Below are 20,593 nucleotides of genomic sequence, written 5' to 3'. Positions count from 1 at the left end.
GACTTTACACCTGGCACTAGGCTTTCGGCAAGGTGTGTGCATCCGAGAAGAAATTACGCAAATTGTTTAGTGCTGGAGGCTGTGCGGTTCACTCCTGAAAACAAAGACCACAGTGTGATGGTTCAGCTAAGGGAAAACGAAAGCTTGTGTTCTCCCCCAGCCCCTTTCTTAATAAGGTAAAAATATTCCAACCCCCTAGTTTTATAGCGTTAAAGCTTCTGATTTCATTGGAGTAGTCTGGCTAAATTACATTTTATGGACAAATACTAGTGTCATTACTTCATCTGCTGGGTGAACAGTGAATTTGTCATGTTTGGAATGCTTCCTGCAGAGTCTGCTGCGGGAGGACTGGTCTCCCTGTCCCACTTTCTGTCTTATTACAGCCCCAAGGCAGGTATTTCTCTTTCTTTTGATGAATGATGAACAGGATATTGTTTCAGCTCTGCTATTATCATTTTTAATCATGCCTTCTAATTTGTGCAGTATCCTAGTTGTGGAAATGCAAGCAGGAATTTGCAGGACTTGTCTGAAGATGCTAACAAGACTGTTGCCTTGTTAAATGTGCAATTGGCACGTGTCAAAAGCCATGTCTGTGCCTAATAAGAGGGGCTTTTTGACCTGATCCAGTCGTTTCTAACAATTTTGTTACTGAAAAAAATGGCGGTGTTAATTGGCAGTAGATTGGTAAAATTACATCCTCTTAAAAATAAGTAAGTAAATAAATAAATAAAAGCTTAAGTTATCACAAATATAGAAAAGTCACAAATGAACTGTGATACAGACTGGATGAATGGATCATATTGAAGGCAAACACAAGGTTATCAATCATGTCTCCCTTATTAATGAGGAGTTTGCACCTGCATTTCTTCATGTTGTCCCTGAGCATGGGAGGAGATGCAGAGGTGGGACAGCACCGTACCTGCAATGGGATCGCTGCCCATGGTGGGCGAGATGAATCCTGACCGAGACTACCACACTGGCGGTTTTGGGGATCAAACTAGGATTAAAAGAACTGTAGCAGAGGTGGAAGTGGATGGAGATGGCACTCAAGTGGTAGGCATCAGGGGTTGTGTGTGACTGTAGTGAGCTGAGGCTGGGGGAGGTCAGGACTGGGAAAATAAGAGTGAAAGGGTGTGAGGAATCTTCCCAGAGGCTTGCAGTGTGGGAGAGAAAAAACTTTGAGGGGTGGTATTGGGGTAGAGATAGGTAAGAGGGTGAGAGATTTGGCAGTACCAAAGTGTGAACAAATCAGTGAAATGTGAAATTCTGTGGCTATTAAAAAAAACCCCACAAAGGTTGCACTTACAACCGTCATGTTGGTATCCTCTCCTCTCACTGCACTACAAACTGCTGTGTCGCTTGAAATGCAGAGGTGGCTTTGTTTTACAGGTTTTCAGGATTTTAAGTCATCAGGTCATCTTTGGATTACTCCTGTTCCCGTGGTGCAGCTTCAACAGCAGTTGTTCTATTTAAACATAAAAAGCCACATTAAAAATCATAGTTTGTTAAGCACTTTTGACTATTGAACTGCTCTGTAAGTGTAAAATATTAAGAATATTTTTTCAGGTTGCCCTTTAAAAGGTTGCATGAATATGTTGAAATTTCTGACTGTTCATGAAAGAAAAGCACTGATACTGTCAGAACTTGAGCTGAGTGAAGAACTCAGCGTGACAGTGTATTAGTTGGAATAAAGTTAGTCTTCACCATTTTTACAAGATGATTGTGAAAGTCTAGAATTCTATGTACTTTTAGGGATTTTTAATCACTGTCACAAATTAGGTAATCAAAACAGTTGCTCTTAAGTTGTTCATGTATTCTGCATGTACAAGTGATTGTATGTGTATTGGTTAATGTTTATATCTGCAGCATTATTTCTGCTATTAGATTGGATTATGTGCATTACTCAGCAACATAATTTCATTTCAGCAGTTGGTTTCAAATGTATGTTTCCTTTATCTGTGCTAAAGCACTATCTAGAGTGTGAAACCCACTTTGTCTACATTTGAATGAGTATTCAAAAAAAAATGCCCCTCTTCAAGTGCAATTTTCTCAGAAAGCAGTTCTGGCACCTGGTGCTCAGCCAGTGGCTGGTGATGGTGCTGCTGGTTCTGGGCTTCATAGGAAGCTGGTTGTTCGGAGTGTACGCTGAAAGGCAGGAAAACGTGGGTGCAGAAGAGAGGTCAAGAACTGTAGAAAGTAACAGAGAAAAACTTTCTTGTTTCGGAGCACAAAGTTCACGTCCAAGCGTGGCCAGCCTAAGTGCTTGCTATGAACGCTGTTGCATCTTGCAAACTTCACCTGGATTTACCTGAACTACTAGAAATATAATAAGAAATGTGTATAATCAGGGTCTTCCCAAGAGCAGTCGTCTTCAGCATCTGTTCCAACGTTTAGAACAGGTCACAGATTCTGAGTTGCAGACTTGAGTGTGATCGTGATGGAGGGACATCACTCCTCCTCATATGGGACCACGAGATGGCAAACGTCATCACCAGGGAAGGGAAGCCCAAAGGCTGAGTGAGGTCCAACATAGACGTGGCTTGAGGCTAAGCCAGGCTGGTCCAGCAGAGAGCATTGAAACTCTGGGTGCTGGAGCTTCTCTCCTGCCCCGAGAGCCTGCATGCCAGGTAGGGTCAGTCAGCCAGCAGGTTGGCTGTGTCTAGCTGGGGAAGGGAGAATACTGTGGTCCTTCCGATAATTTCACACCTGTGTTGCTCAATAGAGCAAGTGTGCTGTGTAAGAAAAGGGGGAGAGGTGTAGAAATATAAGAGGGCTTTTAAAGGTTTACATAATCTTTTCCATTTTACTTTAAAGGCAGAGCTGTTTTCAGGAAAGGAAATTTGGAGGATGAAAAATATGCAGTCAGGTCACAATAACAACAGCAATAATAACTCCCACTGTGTGCTTTATGGCATCACTGGGTGCACTGGTGAGTTAAACCCGCTGCAGCTGGGAGAGGACATCATCCCTGTGGGAGAGATGCTATTTGCCAGGCATACGGTAAACCTTTGGCAGAGCCTACTGGAGAGCCCAGTCCAAAGATGCTGGACCCCAGCGTTGTCTCTGGTTGTTATAAAGCAGCTGAGTGCTGGGAGCTGTGTGCAGTACAAAGGATGGTATCTCTGTGTGTAAAAATTAATGCAGTCTCTGGAAACGGCCAGAACAATAAAGTTTTACCACTTGTCTGTGAGAAGTCACAAGTTGTTTTTCATATTCTCTTGAAGCCTTTTTCTTTTAGGGTACACTGAAAAGAATTTCGATGAAAATTTCAGCTACTTATTGTTCTGTTTCCCATGTTCTGTTCACACTAAAATAAGGCCTCTCCCCTCTTTGTTCACACATGTACGAAGCTTTTGCTTATGCATGCACTGTGTGAGGGATACTGCAAGTAAGCTCCAAGATTAGTGTTGTACAATCCTTGCTGCTATGACTTTTTCTGCTCCACAGGGCTGATGAAACCCATGCTGCGTTAACCTGAAAGTAGGGCTTTGCTTTAAGGACCAACTGGTCTTAAAAACCCTGTCGATAATTTCACGATTTAAAGCAAGAACGTTCACGTTGCCTGCCTTAGCCCTGGGCTTGCTGGATGTTCCCGTCTCTTTTAACCCTCTGATATATGTGTGATTTGAAAGGATAGCTTTTAACTAGTTCTGATTGTGAGTTTGGGTCCCCCCCGCCCTGTTTTCACTGACATCAGCAGGCTCTGTATCAAGCCAAATAAGTCAGTCTTGCTTGCTTTCTTTTGCCCAGCTTGCTGCCATATGAGAAAGAGTTGTGCAGATGAACTTACACTGTAAAGGTGTTATGCAAAGATGAATTTTAGCTAAAATGCACATAGGACAGCATGCTGTAGAGCTATCCAAAGAGACAGATGGGATAACATCAGTGGAAGCTTTGCCTGCTGGAGAAACAGTGCCATTACTTCAAATCGGAGGTGAAGGTGGTGAAGCCAAGGACAAAAAGTTTGAATACACCTGATTAGTTTCTGTAAAGGTTTTAAAAAGGCACTGCCTTTTACTCGACTGGCTTTGGTAAGTAGGAGGGGTTGGGGGGCACAAGGAGGTTGGATAGGTTGGCAAAGGCTTTACTACGGGCAGCAAATGGGTGTGCTTCTGCTGTCTGTGATGAAATTTTAATCTTTAGAACTAAAATTCTTTAATAGTCAGTGTTCAAATGTTTAGTTTTATGAGAAAGTGTTCAGTGACGGCAGGCAATATGTGCAGTCTGGTTCCCTGCTGTCTCACTTTATAATGATTGCTGATACGGGTCCACGAACCAAAGCAGATGGACGTTTGGGCCCAGTAGTCAGCGATGATGAAGTATGTGACACAGCAGGAGGAAGAAATGCCTCAGCTTCATAGAAAAGGCTTCTAAGTTTGAGGACAAAGGGGGTTTGGAAAGCGGTTATGGAGGTTAGGCCCTCACTCCCGTCCGCAGGAGCAGATCCCTGGGCTGCTCCAGGCCTCGCTGGCTTCGCTCGTGAGGGCCAGGAGCTCCAGCTGCAGCAATCGCCCGTTGGGCTCTTGGCCACTGAGATGACTTCTTCAACTAGCATTGGGCCGATAGGAAATGCTACACGTGGAGATTCCTGCTTTACAGGAACTTCGAATACTCCGAACATTTGTTGGCTAGTGCCTACTGATAAAAGATGGCAAAATTTATAAGGCATGATTTCATCGGCACTGGTAGTGCTGGTCTGACCCATAAGTCTGCCTGAATGGCTCCTGTTCTTTATCAGGTGTTCTTGCCAGGGATGGTCTTTATCTCTCAGTGTTTAATGACAGTGATTTGTTATTCCTTGGAGCCTTAAAACATCTTCTGATTTTGCAGAGTTTGGGAAAAGACTGTTGCCTCTAACTTGCTGTGGATGCTACCTTGGTGTGTATAAATTACCTAGGCAGCGATGATTTGAAGGGTGTGTATGTATGTACATATAAATGGAACATGACAGTTCAGCAGCACTTCTGAATTGGCCGTAAACAACACACAGCGCTTCATATTACGCAGAAAGGAAACCAAACTGACGTGCAGCTGGTAGAAGCTGCTCAGCTCCTGGCTCACGTATATATAGTGTATGACATTAATTAGTAGGGTTTTTTTGCCTACACCTGCTCAGTGGCTTCTGATCTTTTGAAAGACCAGCCAGCACCAAACCTTACTTCTCCACGCCATGGAGCAAATGGTGGAGTTAGCAGTGTTTTCCTTCCAGCATTTCACAGAGCACAGGCCTCCGTAAGCAATTGCTTATTGCTGGAGAAAGGAAGCAAAGGTTTGGCTTGGCCCATGGGTAGAAATTCCTGTGGGGACTCTGACATCTGTTTGCTTAGACCCCTCCTATGCCACTCCACCTAGGTGTGTGGGGAGCAAGGATAGTTTCAAATCAGGTCCTTTATATGAACTTGGATAATGCTGGATTTATAGAGAAGTCTGAGTTGCAGTTCCTCATGCTTTACCTGCTCCTGAAGTCTCCTCAAAAGAGCTCTCTAATTCAGAGAGCAATAATTAATCCAGCCTCTGAGTGCTTGTGAACCGAGGCCAGGTTTGCAACTTGTGTAGGTGGGATCTTTCATGAAGGACAGTGATCCTTGTGTCTCTCCTTGCAAACTGGTTCCTTTGCTGTCAGCTAGGGCAGGATAGAAACTGGAAAGGTCTTTACTCACCAAACGGTGAGGGATTGATACATTTAATCTTTCTTTTAATGCTTGATACTTAGCCCGAATAGGTAGTGATCAGGGACTGGTATCCTGTGGTTGGCCCAGTGGCTTTAGTTAATGCCCTCACTCGGTGGTAGCTATCCACACCACCAAAAAACGTCGTCAGAGCCAGCAATAATAGTATGTAAGTGTACAGTCTCAACAGGGATGCCAAAAATTGAGTGTAGAGACAGAGTAGCTTGCAGAGGTAGACCGAGTTGTTCCCTCAAGCTGGCTGAAATGGTCATTAGTGCCACTTCTGAGAAGAAATGATATTTTGGCTTTGAGGTGGCACAGGGTGCACTGGCCCCGTGGAGAGCTGGAGCTACACCTGAGAGATTTCACCGTTCTGTCAACTCCAGGCAGCAGTTAAATCACCTGAGAAGTTACGGCTTTTGCTGTTGGAGCAGTTTTGGTAATCCCATGGTTATAGTTTGGAAGAGGGCACGAGGAGGGGGCTCTGGGTGTTGGGTGATGCCACTGGCTTCCCACTCCATGAGGCTTGTCCATGGATCAGTTGGTGGCATGAAGGATGTGTCAGGTGGATATGCATCTGTCTGTAAAGTAACTGCCAAGGGAATCCCCAGATGTGACATATTGTTGGATAGGAGAGGACATATGCGGTTAATCTGGGGACAGAGCCAGGTAGCAAAACATTCCTCTATCAGCAGCGCTGCTCCCAGGCCTCGGCAGCCTTCTGGGACCTTCCATGTGTAGGTACACGGCTCATTGGAAATGGTGGGAGAGTGCTGCGTACCGGGTGAGGATGAAACACAGGGGAGAAATATTTCAGTCCAAGTGTGTGATGAAAAGGCTGTGATTTCCCCCCCCACCTCCCCCAAAGCTGACGAGTCAATCTTGTAAGTTTGGGATGCTGAGCCAAAGCCAAGGCAAGAGGCTGTGATTACAGTCTGGCCTAAAATACTGTAGGATGCTTTAGAGACCCATAATTTACAGGATAATTAGCATTTTCCAAAGCAACAGATGTTGCACGATTGGAAGGAAGGTTGGTGGGTTGGTGTTTTCAGCGAACAGGGTCCAGACTGCTGCTGAAGGTTTCCCAAGCTCGGAGCCAGGCAAAATAAGCAACTAGAGCTGAACGTGCTGTGCTGACCAGGGCAAGTGAAGAAGAGGGCATGGCGGGTCTGTGTTTTCGCTTAAGCAGAGAGACAGCTGGAACTGCTTCATTTTTTATTCGGTGATGGCTGTATACACAAAATCTCTACCAGGGGCTATCGATCCAGAAAGGTTACTGATGCACTGAGAGGCATCATTTGAAGGAGCCCTCTGTAACTTCACAGTGGCAGCTGTCAAGATGACTCCTTAGGAGTCAGTAGCATTTCAAAACTGGTGTCGAAGACTCTGATAAATATGCCTAATGAAAAATTGTGGAAAAGAATTAGATAACTTTTTTCTCCCTCTCCCCTTCCTCCTCCCCCCCCCCTCCTTAATTGAGGATCTCTTCATTGTCCCTCGAACTCATGTCTGGTCTTGCATTTGCCGTTCAGCTTTTATTTTTCTATCCTGCACTTGAATCACACATTTGCAAGGAGAGGAAACAAGCACATTCAAAAGGAGAAAATAAGAGTAGTTTTCATTTTTCTTCTGAAATGAATCAGATGCCTTATCCAAACCCCATTGAATTGCATGTGAGTTTTCCCCCTGACTTCAATGGGCTTTGGTTCTGGCTTTTAGCTCCCATGAAAGGTCCTGAACTGTCTGTGCTAGGGTGACGAGGAGCCTTGGATAGACAATTACCAGAGCTCTTCTCAGCCCCTGGCACAGCCAGGTTGCTAAGGAGACTTGGCCTCGGGATGGGACCCAGTGCTCGCCCTTTCCGGGGTTATTGTCTCCTCTCCCTGCCAAGGCACTCCGGTAGCAGCAGAGCTGCTTTTTCAGCCACAATACGCTCGACTTGGGCCTCTGGCAGCAGCAAATCTTGCCCTACAGCTTCCCTCCGCCGGCGTGCTCGGCGAGCAGTCTCTCGTCCCGTGGTTCTTCCATCCCTGCACAGCCCAGAGCGGTGGGACCGCATCTTCTGCTCTGTTGGCTGTGAAAGTTGGGGTTTGGCCCCTGTCACCCACCTCTGTACCCCAGTGTCTTCATCTCATATGTCTGCATCGTGACTTTCCTGTCTCTCTCCTCTCTGATGCCCTCCGTGTTGGCTGCAGCTGGTCAGCAAAAAAAAAAAATAAAAAAAATTGGAGGAGATAAAGCCAAGGATGGGAGAGAGATGAGCAGTTTTTGTAGGAAACACCTGTCTAGGGAGTTAAACTTCTTAAAGAGCCAGTTCTCAGGACCTCCTTGCGAAGGGTGCAGGCTCCAGTAGTCATTTCCAAGCTAGTCCTTCCCGTCACTTCTCCCTCCCATCGTCTGTGGCAGGATGGGCTCCCACCCATCTCGAGGTGTCCTGCAGGGCTGGGAGCTCCCTGGGCAGCTCCTTCCATTGCGCCAGTTTTTTTTGAAACTTGGAATTTTCCAGCTTTCCTGGATTCTTTGCAGTTTTCTCTCTCGGAGGAAGGTATTCTGAAGTTTTAACATTAACAGGCTAAATGGCAGTTTCTTCTAAGCCATTGGGCAGCTCTCTTTGTCAGTTGTCTTTTCAGATAGTGAGTCTGTTTGTCTACAGATAAGGAAGCAGAATTGCTCAAACAATTCTGAGCAGAAATGCTCAAGCCCTGGGCACTTCTATGGTGGTGTAATATTTAGATGCTTGTAGCATTGATTATGATATTCCTCATGTGAGCAATCATTTTCACTCTGCCTTTTGTAGATAATTGACTTCTCAAATGGGGATGATGTTAGTTTTGTGTCTAAACTGCAAGTTGGAGAAAGCCAGCTGGTGTTTGTCTCTTAAGCTGGGATCCAGCATTAAGCATGCTTTCTCTTTAAAAAGTATTATAAAGTTAGACTTTGGGAAGAACTAGAATAAAAATGAAATGTAACCTGTTCAGATTTATATGTAATTATCAGTTTGGCTCAGTTACTTTCAGATCTGTCTATGGAAAATATTTTTCAATTTAAAAAATTTTTAAATACCCATTACATTTGTTTTTAAACATCTGAAACATTTCAGTTGAACCAGGAAGGTGTGTTTGAGAAAGCAGGGCATGTCTATGAAAAACCTTGTAGATCCTGTATGTAGTTCACTAAGTAACTAATATTTATGGTAATAAAATTAGTATCTACTACTTTTTATGGTCCTTATGATGTACTGTTTAGTATGCTTGAAGACAGCTAATCTACGGAGTGATTTCCTTTATTATAGCATATGCTGTTGACTTGTTTTTGAAATGTGTTAGCAATGAGAGTGGAACACTGAAATTTCAGTGGTCAGGTAGCAAAGATTTATTTCTTGAGGTTCTGATTCAATTCAATATTAATAAGCAAGGGGAATATTGAAATCAGTAGGGCTACAGAGCCATGAGATTGGTTGCCAACTTGTTTTGTATGAAAATACTGTTTGTCTGAGTTCAATAACTAGAGATTTATATGGTCACTATAGTGATGATCCTGATTATAATTATTAGGTTACGTAAGGCTAATGATAAAATTAGTTTCACCAACCTTTAAGATTTTTTTTTTTTAAAGGCAACTTTGACTCTTTTGCTAGTCTTCAGTAAAAAAGAGCACACTGTTTCCATCTAATATTAGTGTAGCCAGTTGTTTGAGTGATGATACCTGGTTACAAGCATATGGCTTGTATTTTAAATGCTAAATAGTGATGTGAGATTTACAAAGATGGTTTTGACAGTACCTATGCTTAAGCAGTGTCCTTAGATGTGCATTGTTTGCAAAGAAATAGGAAAGACAGGATAACATCCTGAAATTACTATTTCCAAAAAATGGTACTGTACAGAATTATACTTTGTCATTTGTAATTAGTGGAAATTTCTCCATATTTAGTTATTTTCCCCAATACCAAGTGTATTTCTTGCGGTCCTTGGACTCCAGGTTTGTCAGGAAACCTTGCTGAATTTGCATCATGATGGCTATATTTTTCTGTGCTGTTTGCCTGTGTGGGCATAGGAATACTCCCTTCTGCTGAAGCGGGGGAGTTGACGAACACTAATCATCGCTCCATATGTTGAAGGGCAACTAAAGTTTATTTTTAACATATTTACCCTTAGAGAAGACATTTCACAAGTGGCTATACACATACACCTATACATATGCATGCACTTTATTTTGTTTTTTTAAAGGAATTTGGGACCAGGAATGTAAGAAGTTTGCTTTTACTTCTTTGCTTTGCCTCCTCTTTTTTTGGTAGAGGAAATGTTTGACCGTCATCAATAAAAGATTAAATCATTGATGGCTATCGGGATAAACTAAACACATTTCATGTGTTGATGCTGGCATAGTAGGAACTTTTCCAAGATGTTTCAGGTCTCATTCTCTGGTTTGTTTAAGGGCAGAGAATAAGGTCACAAAGGAAATCAAACCCTGATGTGGAGAAATGAAACATGAGGCCTACTGACTTCTAAAAAACATTTTAAATAACATTCTCTAAGGTTTCATTTTATACTGAAGGCAGCTGTAATAAGTTTTGGAAGATGGTGTAAGGTTTCTATTAAAGAGAGATTTTTGCTTGCTGTTTTTGTACCCAAATGAAGGAGCGAGGGAGATGGAATTAGAGCTTATTTAGTATAAGGTGAGAAACTAAAAGTTCACTCCAGAACTGTAAAATAGTAATTTATATTTTCTACTGTAATTTACAAATTAAAAAATATTAAACCGTTCCTAGATCTTTGAAAATGACACACATAGCCATGGAATAATTTAATAACTGCAACACAAACGCACTTTTGCCACAAGTAAAATAAGACTGCTGCTTTGTAGTATGCTGCCAGCATAGCCTCAGTGAATAAATTCCCAGTAGATGTTTGCTGCATGCCAAATATATTGGACTGTATAAAAGATCCCATTGTTCCATGGGCATCATTATTTGCTATTATACTCGCAATGTTTGCTTGTGAAACAGTTTATTGGAAACTAGTATGTTTAAGAAGGAACACTTGATTTGAAATTCAGTTGGTTTGGCTCGTAAGGGCAAAGCTTTCACAGTGTACAGCCTCTAAAAATAAATATTTAGGTCTGCTGTTTTTTACTTATCTTTGAAAGAATTCCTGGAGAAGGGGAGAACAGACATCTCAACTCAGGCTGGGGATGGTCAGTGGGCATTTCACTTCTAATTCATAAGTTGAAAGCATATGTAGGTCAGTATTAACTTTACTTTCTTATTAAAAAAAAAAAAAAAAAGGACAGAATTAAGTTTGCGTGAAGAAGGTGGTGAGTTCCCAGCTTGGCTGATGAAACTGCAGCTCTCTGAAGGTTTTCTGGGGAGGGTGGCATTGTCTGTCCCGCTCACTCGATAATAAAGCTATTTGGTAATGAGGGTTGTCATTTTGAGGACTTCTCATTCAAACATGACATGAGAGAAAGTTTTTATGCTTTGCCCACTTGCCTTGTCCAGCAAAAAAGGCTGTTGGTGGCCCTGGGGGCTGGGGAGCTGGCTCATGCACTGCCCACCACCCAGAAGGTTTTAGCAGCTTTTAGGTCTGGCTTAGTGAGGGTGATGGAAAGCTGCCTCGCCGTCCTAGCTGAGGGCATCGAGGCTTTCCCCAAAGACTATGTATTGCAAAAATTGGGCTGGGACCGCTGGCTGCAGTGGCTCTCTGGGCACCCAGATGATACAGGGTACACTCGGTATATTCAGTGACGCAAACTTAAGCAAGTCTATAGATTAAAAACTCTATTGGCTCACATTAAATACACTGCAGTTTTCCAGAGAACTCTTTATTTCCCTGCGTCCTGCTCAGAATAAGAACGAACTAGTATTTCTGCTGCTGGATGAGGGTAAAGTAGAGAGCAGTGATCGTGGTAGTACTGGTCAGAGCGTTTTGAAAAGTCGAGCTGTCTGGTATGTGCATCCCATGTGAGGAGTTTCAGTGCTGAGACTTCTGCTGCTAGTTTTCAGAAATTCCCTTTGGTTTATTTTAATACATTAATCAGTTTTTAAAAGTAATCAATAATCTTTCTTCTTAATTTGTGGAGGTTAAGTCCAATTAGAATGTTGTAAAACCCAGACGTACTTATTACAATAGCTCAAAAAAGAAAAAGGAGGATATTGTACTTAATTCTTGCTGAGTTGAACTATGAAAAACGCTTAAAAGTTTTTAAGCACGGTTTGTCCCCTCCCCCCAAATAGTTATTCTATATATTACAAGTGTAGTGCTCAAGTCATCTCCTTTGAACTGTAGTTTTTGTTATACGTTTTGGCTGCAGTGTTATTTCAGAGGAGTCAGCCAACAGGCTTACAGGGCTTTTTGGCTCAAGTTCACTTACAGTTTTCTTGGCAGCTCTGCTTATTTATGCATCTTTATTTCTCCCTCTCTCTCTCTTGCTCCTTCTCGCTCCCCCTCCCCACCCGACCAGAGCGATCACCGCACCGGCCCATCCTCCAAGCTGGTCTTCCAGCAAATGCCTCTGCTGTCGTCGGAGGTGATGTTGAGTTTGTCTGCAAAGTCTACAGCGATGCTCAACCTCATATTCAGTGGATAAAACATGTAGAGAAGAATGGCAGTAAATACGGACCAGATGGACTGCCGTATCTTCAGGTTTTAAAGGTGAGGCTTTACAGATGCCAGCGGTGGTGATGACTTCTTTAAAGCGTTGAATTTATTTGATGTAAATCCAGGAATTTTGAGATCTGAACTTCTTCTGAAACTGGAAGTGTTGATATTACAAATGAAATAATGAGTTAGATAAACATTTGATTGTCTAAATGCTAATTGTGCAGATTATAGACAACTGTTTTGCTCTTTTTACTTCCATGAACTCCTTTATCTCTGAATGTTTCAGGCGTGACTTATTCAGAAAAAAATGAAAACCCTCTTAAAGAACATTATTGACATTTATGTATGGATAGAACGCATCCAAAACATAGCTGGGACAATCTACTCCATTTCTTTCACGTTTCTTCAGCCTCTTTATTTCAAAGTAACGTGACTCCTGCTGCCAAAAGCTTGTTGGCATGATTGGGTTCTCTGGATGCTGAGCCTGCAGAGATGTCCGTTTTTTGCCGGCGTATTGGTGTTGTCATTCCTGCCGGCAGGCGTTTTGAGCAAGCCTGACCAAGGAAACTCCAAAGTTTTCCGAGCTGGGTGGCATTGCCAAAACTCAGGGCGCTGGCAGGCAGGACAGCCAGCTCAATACCATCTCGTTCCACACAGCCAGTGTACAAGCCCAGGTGCTTTTTCCCCCCATGCTGCTGTTTTCTAACTCCTTGTCTGATGCTTTGGATTTAAAAAAAACAACAAACCAACCACCCAAAACCCAACACAAAACCCAAACAAAGCCCCAAACCCTCAATGTTTTGACGCTGATACCTGTATGAAGTGGAAGGCATATTCTTATGACGCGTTGGTGGTGGGACCATAGACAGATCGGTGTCCGTTTTGGGCAGCAGTGACATTGTTCTCCTGTGTTATTGGTCTATTCTAGCATTCGGGGATAAATAGTTCCAATGCTGAAGTGCTGACACTGTACAATGTGACAGAGGCGGACGCTGGAGAATATATTTGTAAGGTCTCCAATTATATAGGGGAGGCCAACCAGTCTGCCTGGCTCTCTGTTCTGCCAAGTATTCAAGGTAACAATGTTTTTTAAAGCAAGCTGGATGTAGAAGCTGGAAAAAATGGTGCTTTGGGAGACTGCAGGCAGCTTGTAGGATAACTCTTTGGCCTTGTGGTATATGTGTAATCCGCCTTTGGTGATGCAACTGGTATTAAACCAGCAGCCATGGAAAAATTCCCACAATATTCTGTGTGTACCGTAAGCACTGGCTTCTGATGCTGATCTTTATTCTCTCTTGTGTTTGGTGTCTTTGTGTCCGTGTGTTTGCGTCCAGTTTTGTTGTTAATTCTGCATACTTTGCAGTTCACATATAGGGTACTTGTTGAATAATATAATTATGACCTAATTAGTGTATATTTATATATACATATGTGTGTATATATATAAAATATATATATGAAATGTTCACATAAGTACCCACTGAAGCATAAGTCACGTCAGTTTAGTCACTTAAAACTTCCCATGTCACCTGTGACTGTGCAGGCTGGAAGGGTTTTCCAGTTGTTATTCACCCATTATTAACTGGGTAATAACCCATCAATAACAATAAAGACTGGCAACAATGTGACTACAACTCACAACTAAATTAACTTTAAAATGGTCTGGTAAAAATCTGTTTATTCCCTCATCACGTATTTCAGTGTAACATTTTTGAAGGGAACAGAGACAAAAAGCAGCAAACAGTAATTTCTCTAAATCTCCATCATAGAGACCTTGACGCTGATGCCCTGCTGCACCCATCTGGGGACAGCTGGAAAGTTCCAGGTCTAAGATTTACTCTATTTGTACGAGTTTGGATAATCACTGATGCACTGATTGGTTTGGTGCATAATGACTTGTCAAGGCAGAGATTTAGCAAGTCTGGAAGGAGACCAGAAAAAACCCCCAAAACTTCCAGACTTTTTTTTCAGTCTCTAAGATTTAGAAAAATATATTTTATTTCCATCTCCTGGTTCTTGAACCTTTGGGGTCCAGTTTTTCTCCGCATCTCCAAGCTACAACTGATCTTTTTTGAACAAGAGCTGAGATACCTTCCACTGTGCTTCTAAGCAAACCACCAAATATTACCAAACTTCAGATTAAAACGAGATTTGGCAACATTGCACAACGTACAATATTGAAGTGTAGTGCAGTGGATGATGCAAGGACCATAGACTGCCTAAGACAGCTACTAAGTTCTGTCTTTTGGAGCAGAATTTGCCTTTTTTTTTTTTTTAAATTTATTTTTTCTAATCTTTTCAGAGTACATTTTTATAGTAATTTCATTCCTCTGAAACAGGTAACTACAAGTGAGGGATCCCCCATTCTGTCCTACTTTGTTTTCTCATTGTTTTTCTTTCAACTTTCTTTTATTAAAAAAGAAGAAGAAGAGAAAAAGCTTTGTGGGATAATTTTTCCATGTTATTTGATTGCATGCATGTTTAGGTGGTGAGTTTAGGTCTGGTGAAGGGTGTTGATTACTTTCTGAGGTGAGCTGGGACCTGTTGGTAAACGCCTTTTGGATGAGGGATTGTGGATGGGGAAGGAGCTTTGCATCTCTACACCTCTGCCTTTACAAAGTGCAAAGCCCTGTGGCTCCATCTCCCTATCCACAAGAATTCTCTCGATGTCTAGCTTTTTCTCTTGCTTCCCTCTTTTGTTTTTTTTTAGGCTGCCGGTGTTAACACCACGGACAAAGAAATTGAGGTTCTCTATATACGGAATGTAACTTTTGAGGATGCTGGGGAGTATACATGCTTGGCGGGTAATTCTATTGGGATATCCTTTCACACTGCATGGTTGACAGTTCTGCCAGGTATACACTGCTCTCTTTCCGTGGTTTTTCCTCTTTTTTTTTCCCCTTGTTGATTGCTGCAGAATTAGCACCGCTTCTGTCTCAGAAAAGGAGTTTTACAATGATTTGGTTTTTTTTAAACACAGTTGTCTCAAGCCAATGAATACTTTTGTCACACCTTTGCAACTCCAAAAACCTAACAACATAAAAGGAGGGGGGAAATGGCTTTTGAACTTAATTGAAATATTTTTACATCTGTTAAATATCCATCAGAAATGCTAAGGAACTGTATTTCCTTAGCCCGTCAGTGAGATAACTGAAAATCAGCACATTAATCATTGTAAACTTTTTCAAGGGGAGGAAATTCAAAGTTTCTTATGAAGCTTTGGGACTAATTTGGCCACAGTCATGTCCTGGTTTGTTAAAATACCTGAGCTATTCAGTGTGCTTAAATTCACTCTTACCTATCATCCAAATCTTGTACAGGAATTCTAATTTTAATGCTAATGGATTGTGTACAGAAGCAGTGCCTTCCATATCTTGGGAATCGGCTCCGTGCATCTTTAAACATTGCATGCTCTAAGAAAACAAGTAGTCATTTGCTTTTACTGCAAAGCATGTCTTGCTGTTCTGGGGTTGATGATGTTTCTGTCCTTAAAAGAAACAAACATCAATGTGCTTTATTGCCTGAAAATTGTTATCAGCTGTTAGAAGATGTAACCGTAGTTGGTTTTGACACTAGTCAAATTTTCTCATTTATAACTGTTGGCAGCTGCCTTAGGAGTTCCTTTGAAAAAAACATGAACCACCTGAGGTTTGCTGGGTCATCTTGTGCTTACCATTTATTGATTGTTAATCCTAAGTAAAAGGTACAAAACCTGCATGTGCATATTGCTGAGGTTCAGATGACGGGAGTGGAATGTTCCCACGTTTTGCAGATAATTTCTTACCCTTTGTTAAAATATATTGAACAAGGCAACTTTATTTAATCTCACTCTTATGTGAACACTGAGCCTGCGTGGTCTGTCACCAAGCAGGCAAAGCAGTACTTGTGTAGAGCTTGCTTCTGCTAGCAGTGTTTGCATTTTGCAAGTGCTTGAACAGCGGTTGTTTTTTTTTTTAACCGATTTTCTGGAATGAAATATTTTTATAAGCCTAGAATGAGGCACAAGAAAATTTCAGCTTGAACGTGCATTGCTTGCGGAGTGACCGCTGATTGCTGTGGAATGCTGTTTATCCGGGGGTTGAATCCCAGATAAGGGATTAGGGACAGTGCTTGCACATATAACTCTCTTGAAGATAATTTCAAAATGGTTTCAATCAGAGTAACAGCTATGTAGAACCACTCCCACTAAAATCTAATCTCATAGACTAGTAACCAGTGATGAGGTTACTTGAAATATGCAGTCCTCACAACAGAGGACTCATTAATTAAGGTATTGCTAGCAATTCAGCTTTCGCTTGTGTAATGCTTTTTAATTTGATACTGGGCTCTTCAGAGGAGCTCAGGGGAGTTAGGCACCTGGCATGAACCGCGACAAGTTAAGCAGCTGGGCATGCAGGTCCTTGAAACTCTCCTGAAACCCTTAACCTGAGTATAGAAACATGATGAGGGACCGATTCATCCTGCTTTCCCTCTGTATTTTGAGATCCCAGTGAAAATTTTGGATACAGGCAATGCAGACTCGAGCCCAAACATCTGTTTGTGAATTTAGACACTTTTCTGTTAGGCTAGCTAATTCAGTATTTTATCTTTAATTGTGTCTTTGTGTGGTTAAAAAGAATTACAGTGCTTTTGAAATTCGACTTGAGCTACCAAACGAACCTGAGCCTAGTTTTTACACTTCAGTTTTTCTTTTCCCCCCAAATTATGCCTGATCATCCCATATTTCAGTATATATGTATCTACCTATCTAGGCAGACCCATGTATATGTCTGTGTATGTATACATACATGCACAAGCTCACACTCAGTGGCAAACTGAGAAGTTAAAAGCAGTGATCTGGAAAGAGGAATTACTCTCAGATTGCAAGATGGCCTAAACATTCGCAGTATTCTGTATGTCACGCAGTCACTACAAGAATTGCTGATATTTTCCCATTTCAAGTTGTTCCAAGTGCTGTACCGAACTATGCTTGTACTGTATGCTAACTCTGTGGCATGATTGTTCCCTCCTAAAAACTTCCAATCCAGCTCCTGAAAAAGAAAAAGAATATCCGACATCTCCAGACTACCTGGAAATAGCAATTTACTGCATAGGGGTCTTCTTAATTGCCTGCATGGTGCTGACAGTCATCCTGTGTCGCATGAAGAACACCACCAAGAAGCCCGATTTCAGCAGCCAGCCCGCTGTCCATAAGCTGACAAAGCGAATCCCTCTGCGCAGACAGGTAACAGAAAGTAGATAAAGAGTTTAAAAAACTTTTACCAAACAACTAAGCCAGCACGTCCTTCTGATGAAAGCTTTGGAAAGGGGAACAAGTCAGCGTTATACCAAATTGTAGTAGGGGGGGGATTTAATCTGGCATCTGGGAGACTGGCATGGGAAGAAAGCACTTCTTAACATAGCAATGTGTGTCTCAAGGCGAGGAAATCAGGGCAGGGATGTTAGAGGAGAAATGTGAAAAATTGAATATGTTCTGTAATAGCAGTCTATAGATGGAAAAAAATGTATTTAAAGTATTTTGGGGCCTGATCCTACAGCTCATTGAAGTCAATGGAAAAATTTTTACTGACTTAATGGACTTTGGAACAGAATCCTATTTAATTGTGTATTTATAATGTTTCTAAGGTGACTATTATTATAGTAACTGGGTACCAGATACAGAGAGGTATTTTTCAGGAAGAATTTTGAGGACTGAGGAGAAGGAATTTCATAGCCAAGCAACCACCCCAAAATAGAAAAAAAGACTAATAAAGTAAAAATAGGGGAGATACTATATCAGATCTCAGACAGTTTGATTAAGATGCTGATGCTTTTGAGTGAGGAACAAAAGCAAATGTCAGATTTAAAACGCATACAACAGCATGGAATATATTTTTATAATTGCTTGTGGCTGGCAGTGAGCGTTTCTGGAGAGGCCAATAACACGAACAACAAACCAGTTAAACAAGTAGGACTTTGGCTTTGTCACAGGCCATCACTTGCCAAAACAGCCTCCATTCCCACATACTGTCCTCACCTGAAAGACTTGTTTCTTTTGAAGCTGGAGTTTAATACGTTTTGATTTTCTTGCAGTAGGTCTTCAGGATAGACCTCTGAACCCCCCGAATCCACCCCCAGGTTTCAGCCCCGCGAGGCAGAGGGGTGTTGGCATCCGAGGCTGTGGTTTACCATGTTATTCAAAATAGGGACCATCTGTGGGGGTTGGATCCAGGCTCTGGTCAGGGGGTTTGGATCTGAGGGTTTAGTTTGGGTTCATCTGCACCATGAATAGATTGGGCAGAATTTCTGCAGATTGTTTTTACAGCCTGTCCGGAATGTTATCACTGTCAGAGTAATACATGTGCCTTAAAAATAGTTCTTCAGTGTGCTTAAGTATTTGAGATTTAGATGCATGATCAGACAGAGCTAGGGTGGAGCTTGGGACTTTGAACAATATTACTTTTTTCTGAACCCTTGTTTCAAGGTTTCCACATCTCCTTGGTTAAAAATACTACAGAGTAGTAATGCTTTAGCCATCTTCCTCTGAAGTGCAGTATTTTACAAAGTCTTGAGGTAGGGGGCATGAACTTTGTCCTATCTGAAAAATATTTGGTTTGTTTTATGAGCAAAAATGTTAATTTTTATTTTTTCTGGCTTGCTTTGCCAGTTCTTGGGTTTTTTTGGTAATGTTATGATTTTAGTCATTTGCTTGGAAATCACTGGGAAGAAGAAGGACTTTTGACTCTGAGAGTATCAGAAAGAGTGATGGGAAGCCCTCGGCTCAATTCACACATCTCTATGGCTAAAAATCTGTGTAGCTTTCTGGATAAAGAAGGCTTTTCAAATGTTGTATACTTAACCAGAGAGAGATACGTATCAGCTGCTTAGACAAGACATTTATTAGATTTTTGCCTGAATATAAAAGCATCGTAATGACTCAGAAATAAGTCAATGGCATAAAAAATACCTAGGGTTTGGTGTGAGCTCAGCTGTGTCAGTTGGAAATGGTTCCTTGGGGGGAGAGTGTTATTTCATTGTGTGTGACAGCAGTGCCAACCACTGCCCTCAGTTTAGTTATTTATCATTAAATGATGCAATATGGACCTTCTCCAAAGCTATTGTTCTCACAGAGGAAAAAAATCCCTGCCTTACAGCATGCTTGTCAGATAGGGTTTTATCGGTTTATTTTGGTTTTCTATGTTTTCTCAGCAAAAATGGCATTTTGCTTTTAAAACTGGGAAAGTTTGAAAGTGCAAATCCTATTTCAACCCCTAAGCAAAAATTCCACTACTCTCAATTCTCCCGAGTACTTTTTTATTAACAGGAGTTTCTCATTGAAGGGCTCTCTGCTTTTGTATCTTCACAGAGGAAAATGTAACTACTATAAGCGTTAAAAGAAATCTGTGTCTCTGTTTTGATGATTTCACTGGTCATTTCACTAATTGCTTGTATTAGCTTGCGGAGGCAGGTTGAGATGAGCAGTCCCTGAAGACTTGCTCATCAACAGTGAAGATTCCTTTATTTTTCAGTTAGCATCTCCTTGGTCTCTAAGGCTGCAGCAGTTCTTTATTTTCTGCATCTTTTAAAGCTGGTTTTGGATTTTGGAATTGTTGTCACAAATGAAGAATTAAAAAATAATCCAGGAGGTGTTTTATTTAATGGGCATGTGTTTCTGGATTATTCAACTGTTCTGTTTTATAGCCAGGCTTCCTTTTTTGTTTCAGCTTATTTGTATTTTAGAGCATAGTATTTAAAGCCTGCTGGGGTTTTGTCACTAAACCTTTATTTATTGATTGATCACAGAAGGTTCTCCCTTGCCTTTGTGCTGTGTGTGGGAGGAACGGAGAAAGTGGCCGAGCTGTTGAGAGGATGAGTGAGAGCAAGCAGGGATGATGCTCGTGGCAGGTAGACTGTGGGAGCTGGGCAGAGATCCGGGGCTGGGTGATGGGATTTGTTGGAATTCCAGAGAAATGAGGCCATAGATTGGGGAATTCTTGATATTGTTTTCAAAGCTCTCTGCTGCTGGGTCAAGCTCCCGAAGGATCTGGATATGAAATTATCTGGTTACCGAAGAGGGATTTGCATGACTGTGATGCCATCTTGTCTGAGCGGGTTAAGAGTCTTGCTGAGTTAACATATGGTTTGGTTTGCAGGCCTGGATTTTCGTACACTATTTAGTCTGAGCTACTACAGGATTTTATCATTCCCCACGTGCAGGCATTTTTTTCCTGCCAAAATGTGGTTCTTTTCACATTCATAGGAAGGGTCATGATGAAGTCAGGAATTATCAGTTCCCTCCCCCTACAATCCTCAGCCTCACTAGGATCTGGTACTTGGTTTTCGAAA

General features: G+C 41.8%; 1 protein-coding gene across 5 annotated transcripts in view; it reads left to right on the top strand.

Moving 5' to 3' along the window:
• Positions 1-20,593, top strand: part of FGFR2 (fibroblast growth factor receptor 2) — an 84,670-nt gene that overhangs the window by 41,251 nt on the left and 22,826 nt on the right. For all 5 annotated transcript variants that reach the window (XM_049809986.1, XM_049809985.1, XM_049809987.1 and 2 more), the window contains 3 exons: positions 12,129-12,319; positions 14,979-15,123; positions 17,296-17,492. In XM_049809986.1, coding sequence (XP_049665943.1) covers positions 12,129-12,319; positions 14,979-15,123; positions 17,296-17,492 — 533 coding nt within the window. The remainder of the gene's footprint in view (positions 1-12,128; positions 12,320-14,978; positions 15,124-17,295; positions 17,493-20,593) is intronic.

The sequence above is a fragment of the Accipiter gentilis genome, chromosome 9 (assembly GCF_929443795.1).
Source record: "Accipiter gentilis chromosome 9, bAccGen1.1, whole genome shotgun sequence".
Taxonomy (NCBI): Eukaryota; Metazoa; Chordata; class Aves; order Accipitriformes; family Accipitridae; genus Astur; species Astur gentilis.
The sequence above is the reverse complement of the archived record's forward strand: the minus strand, read 5'-3'. Positions and strand labels throughout refer to the sequence as shown.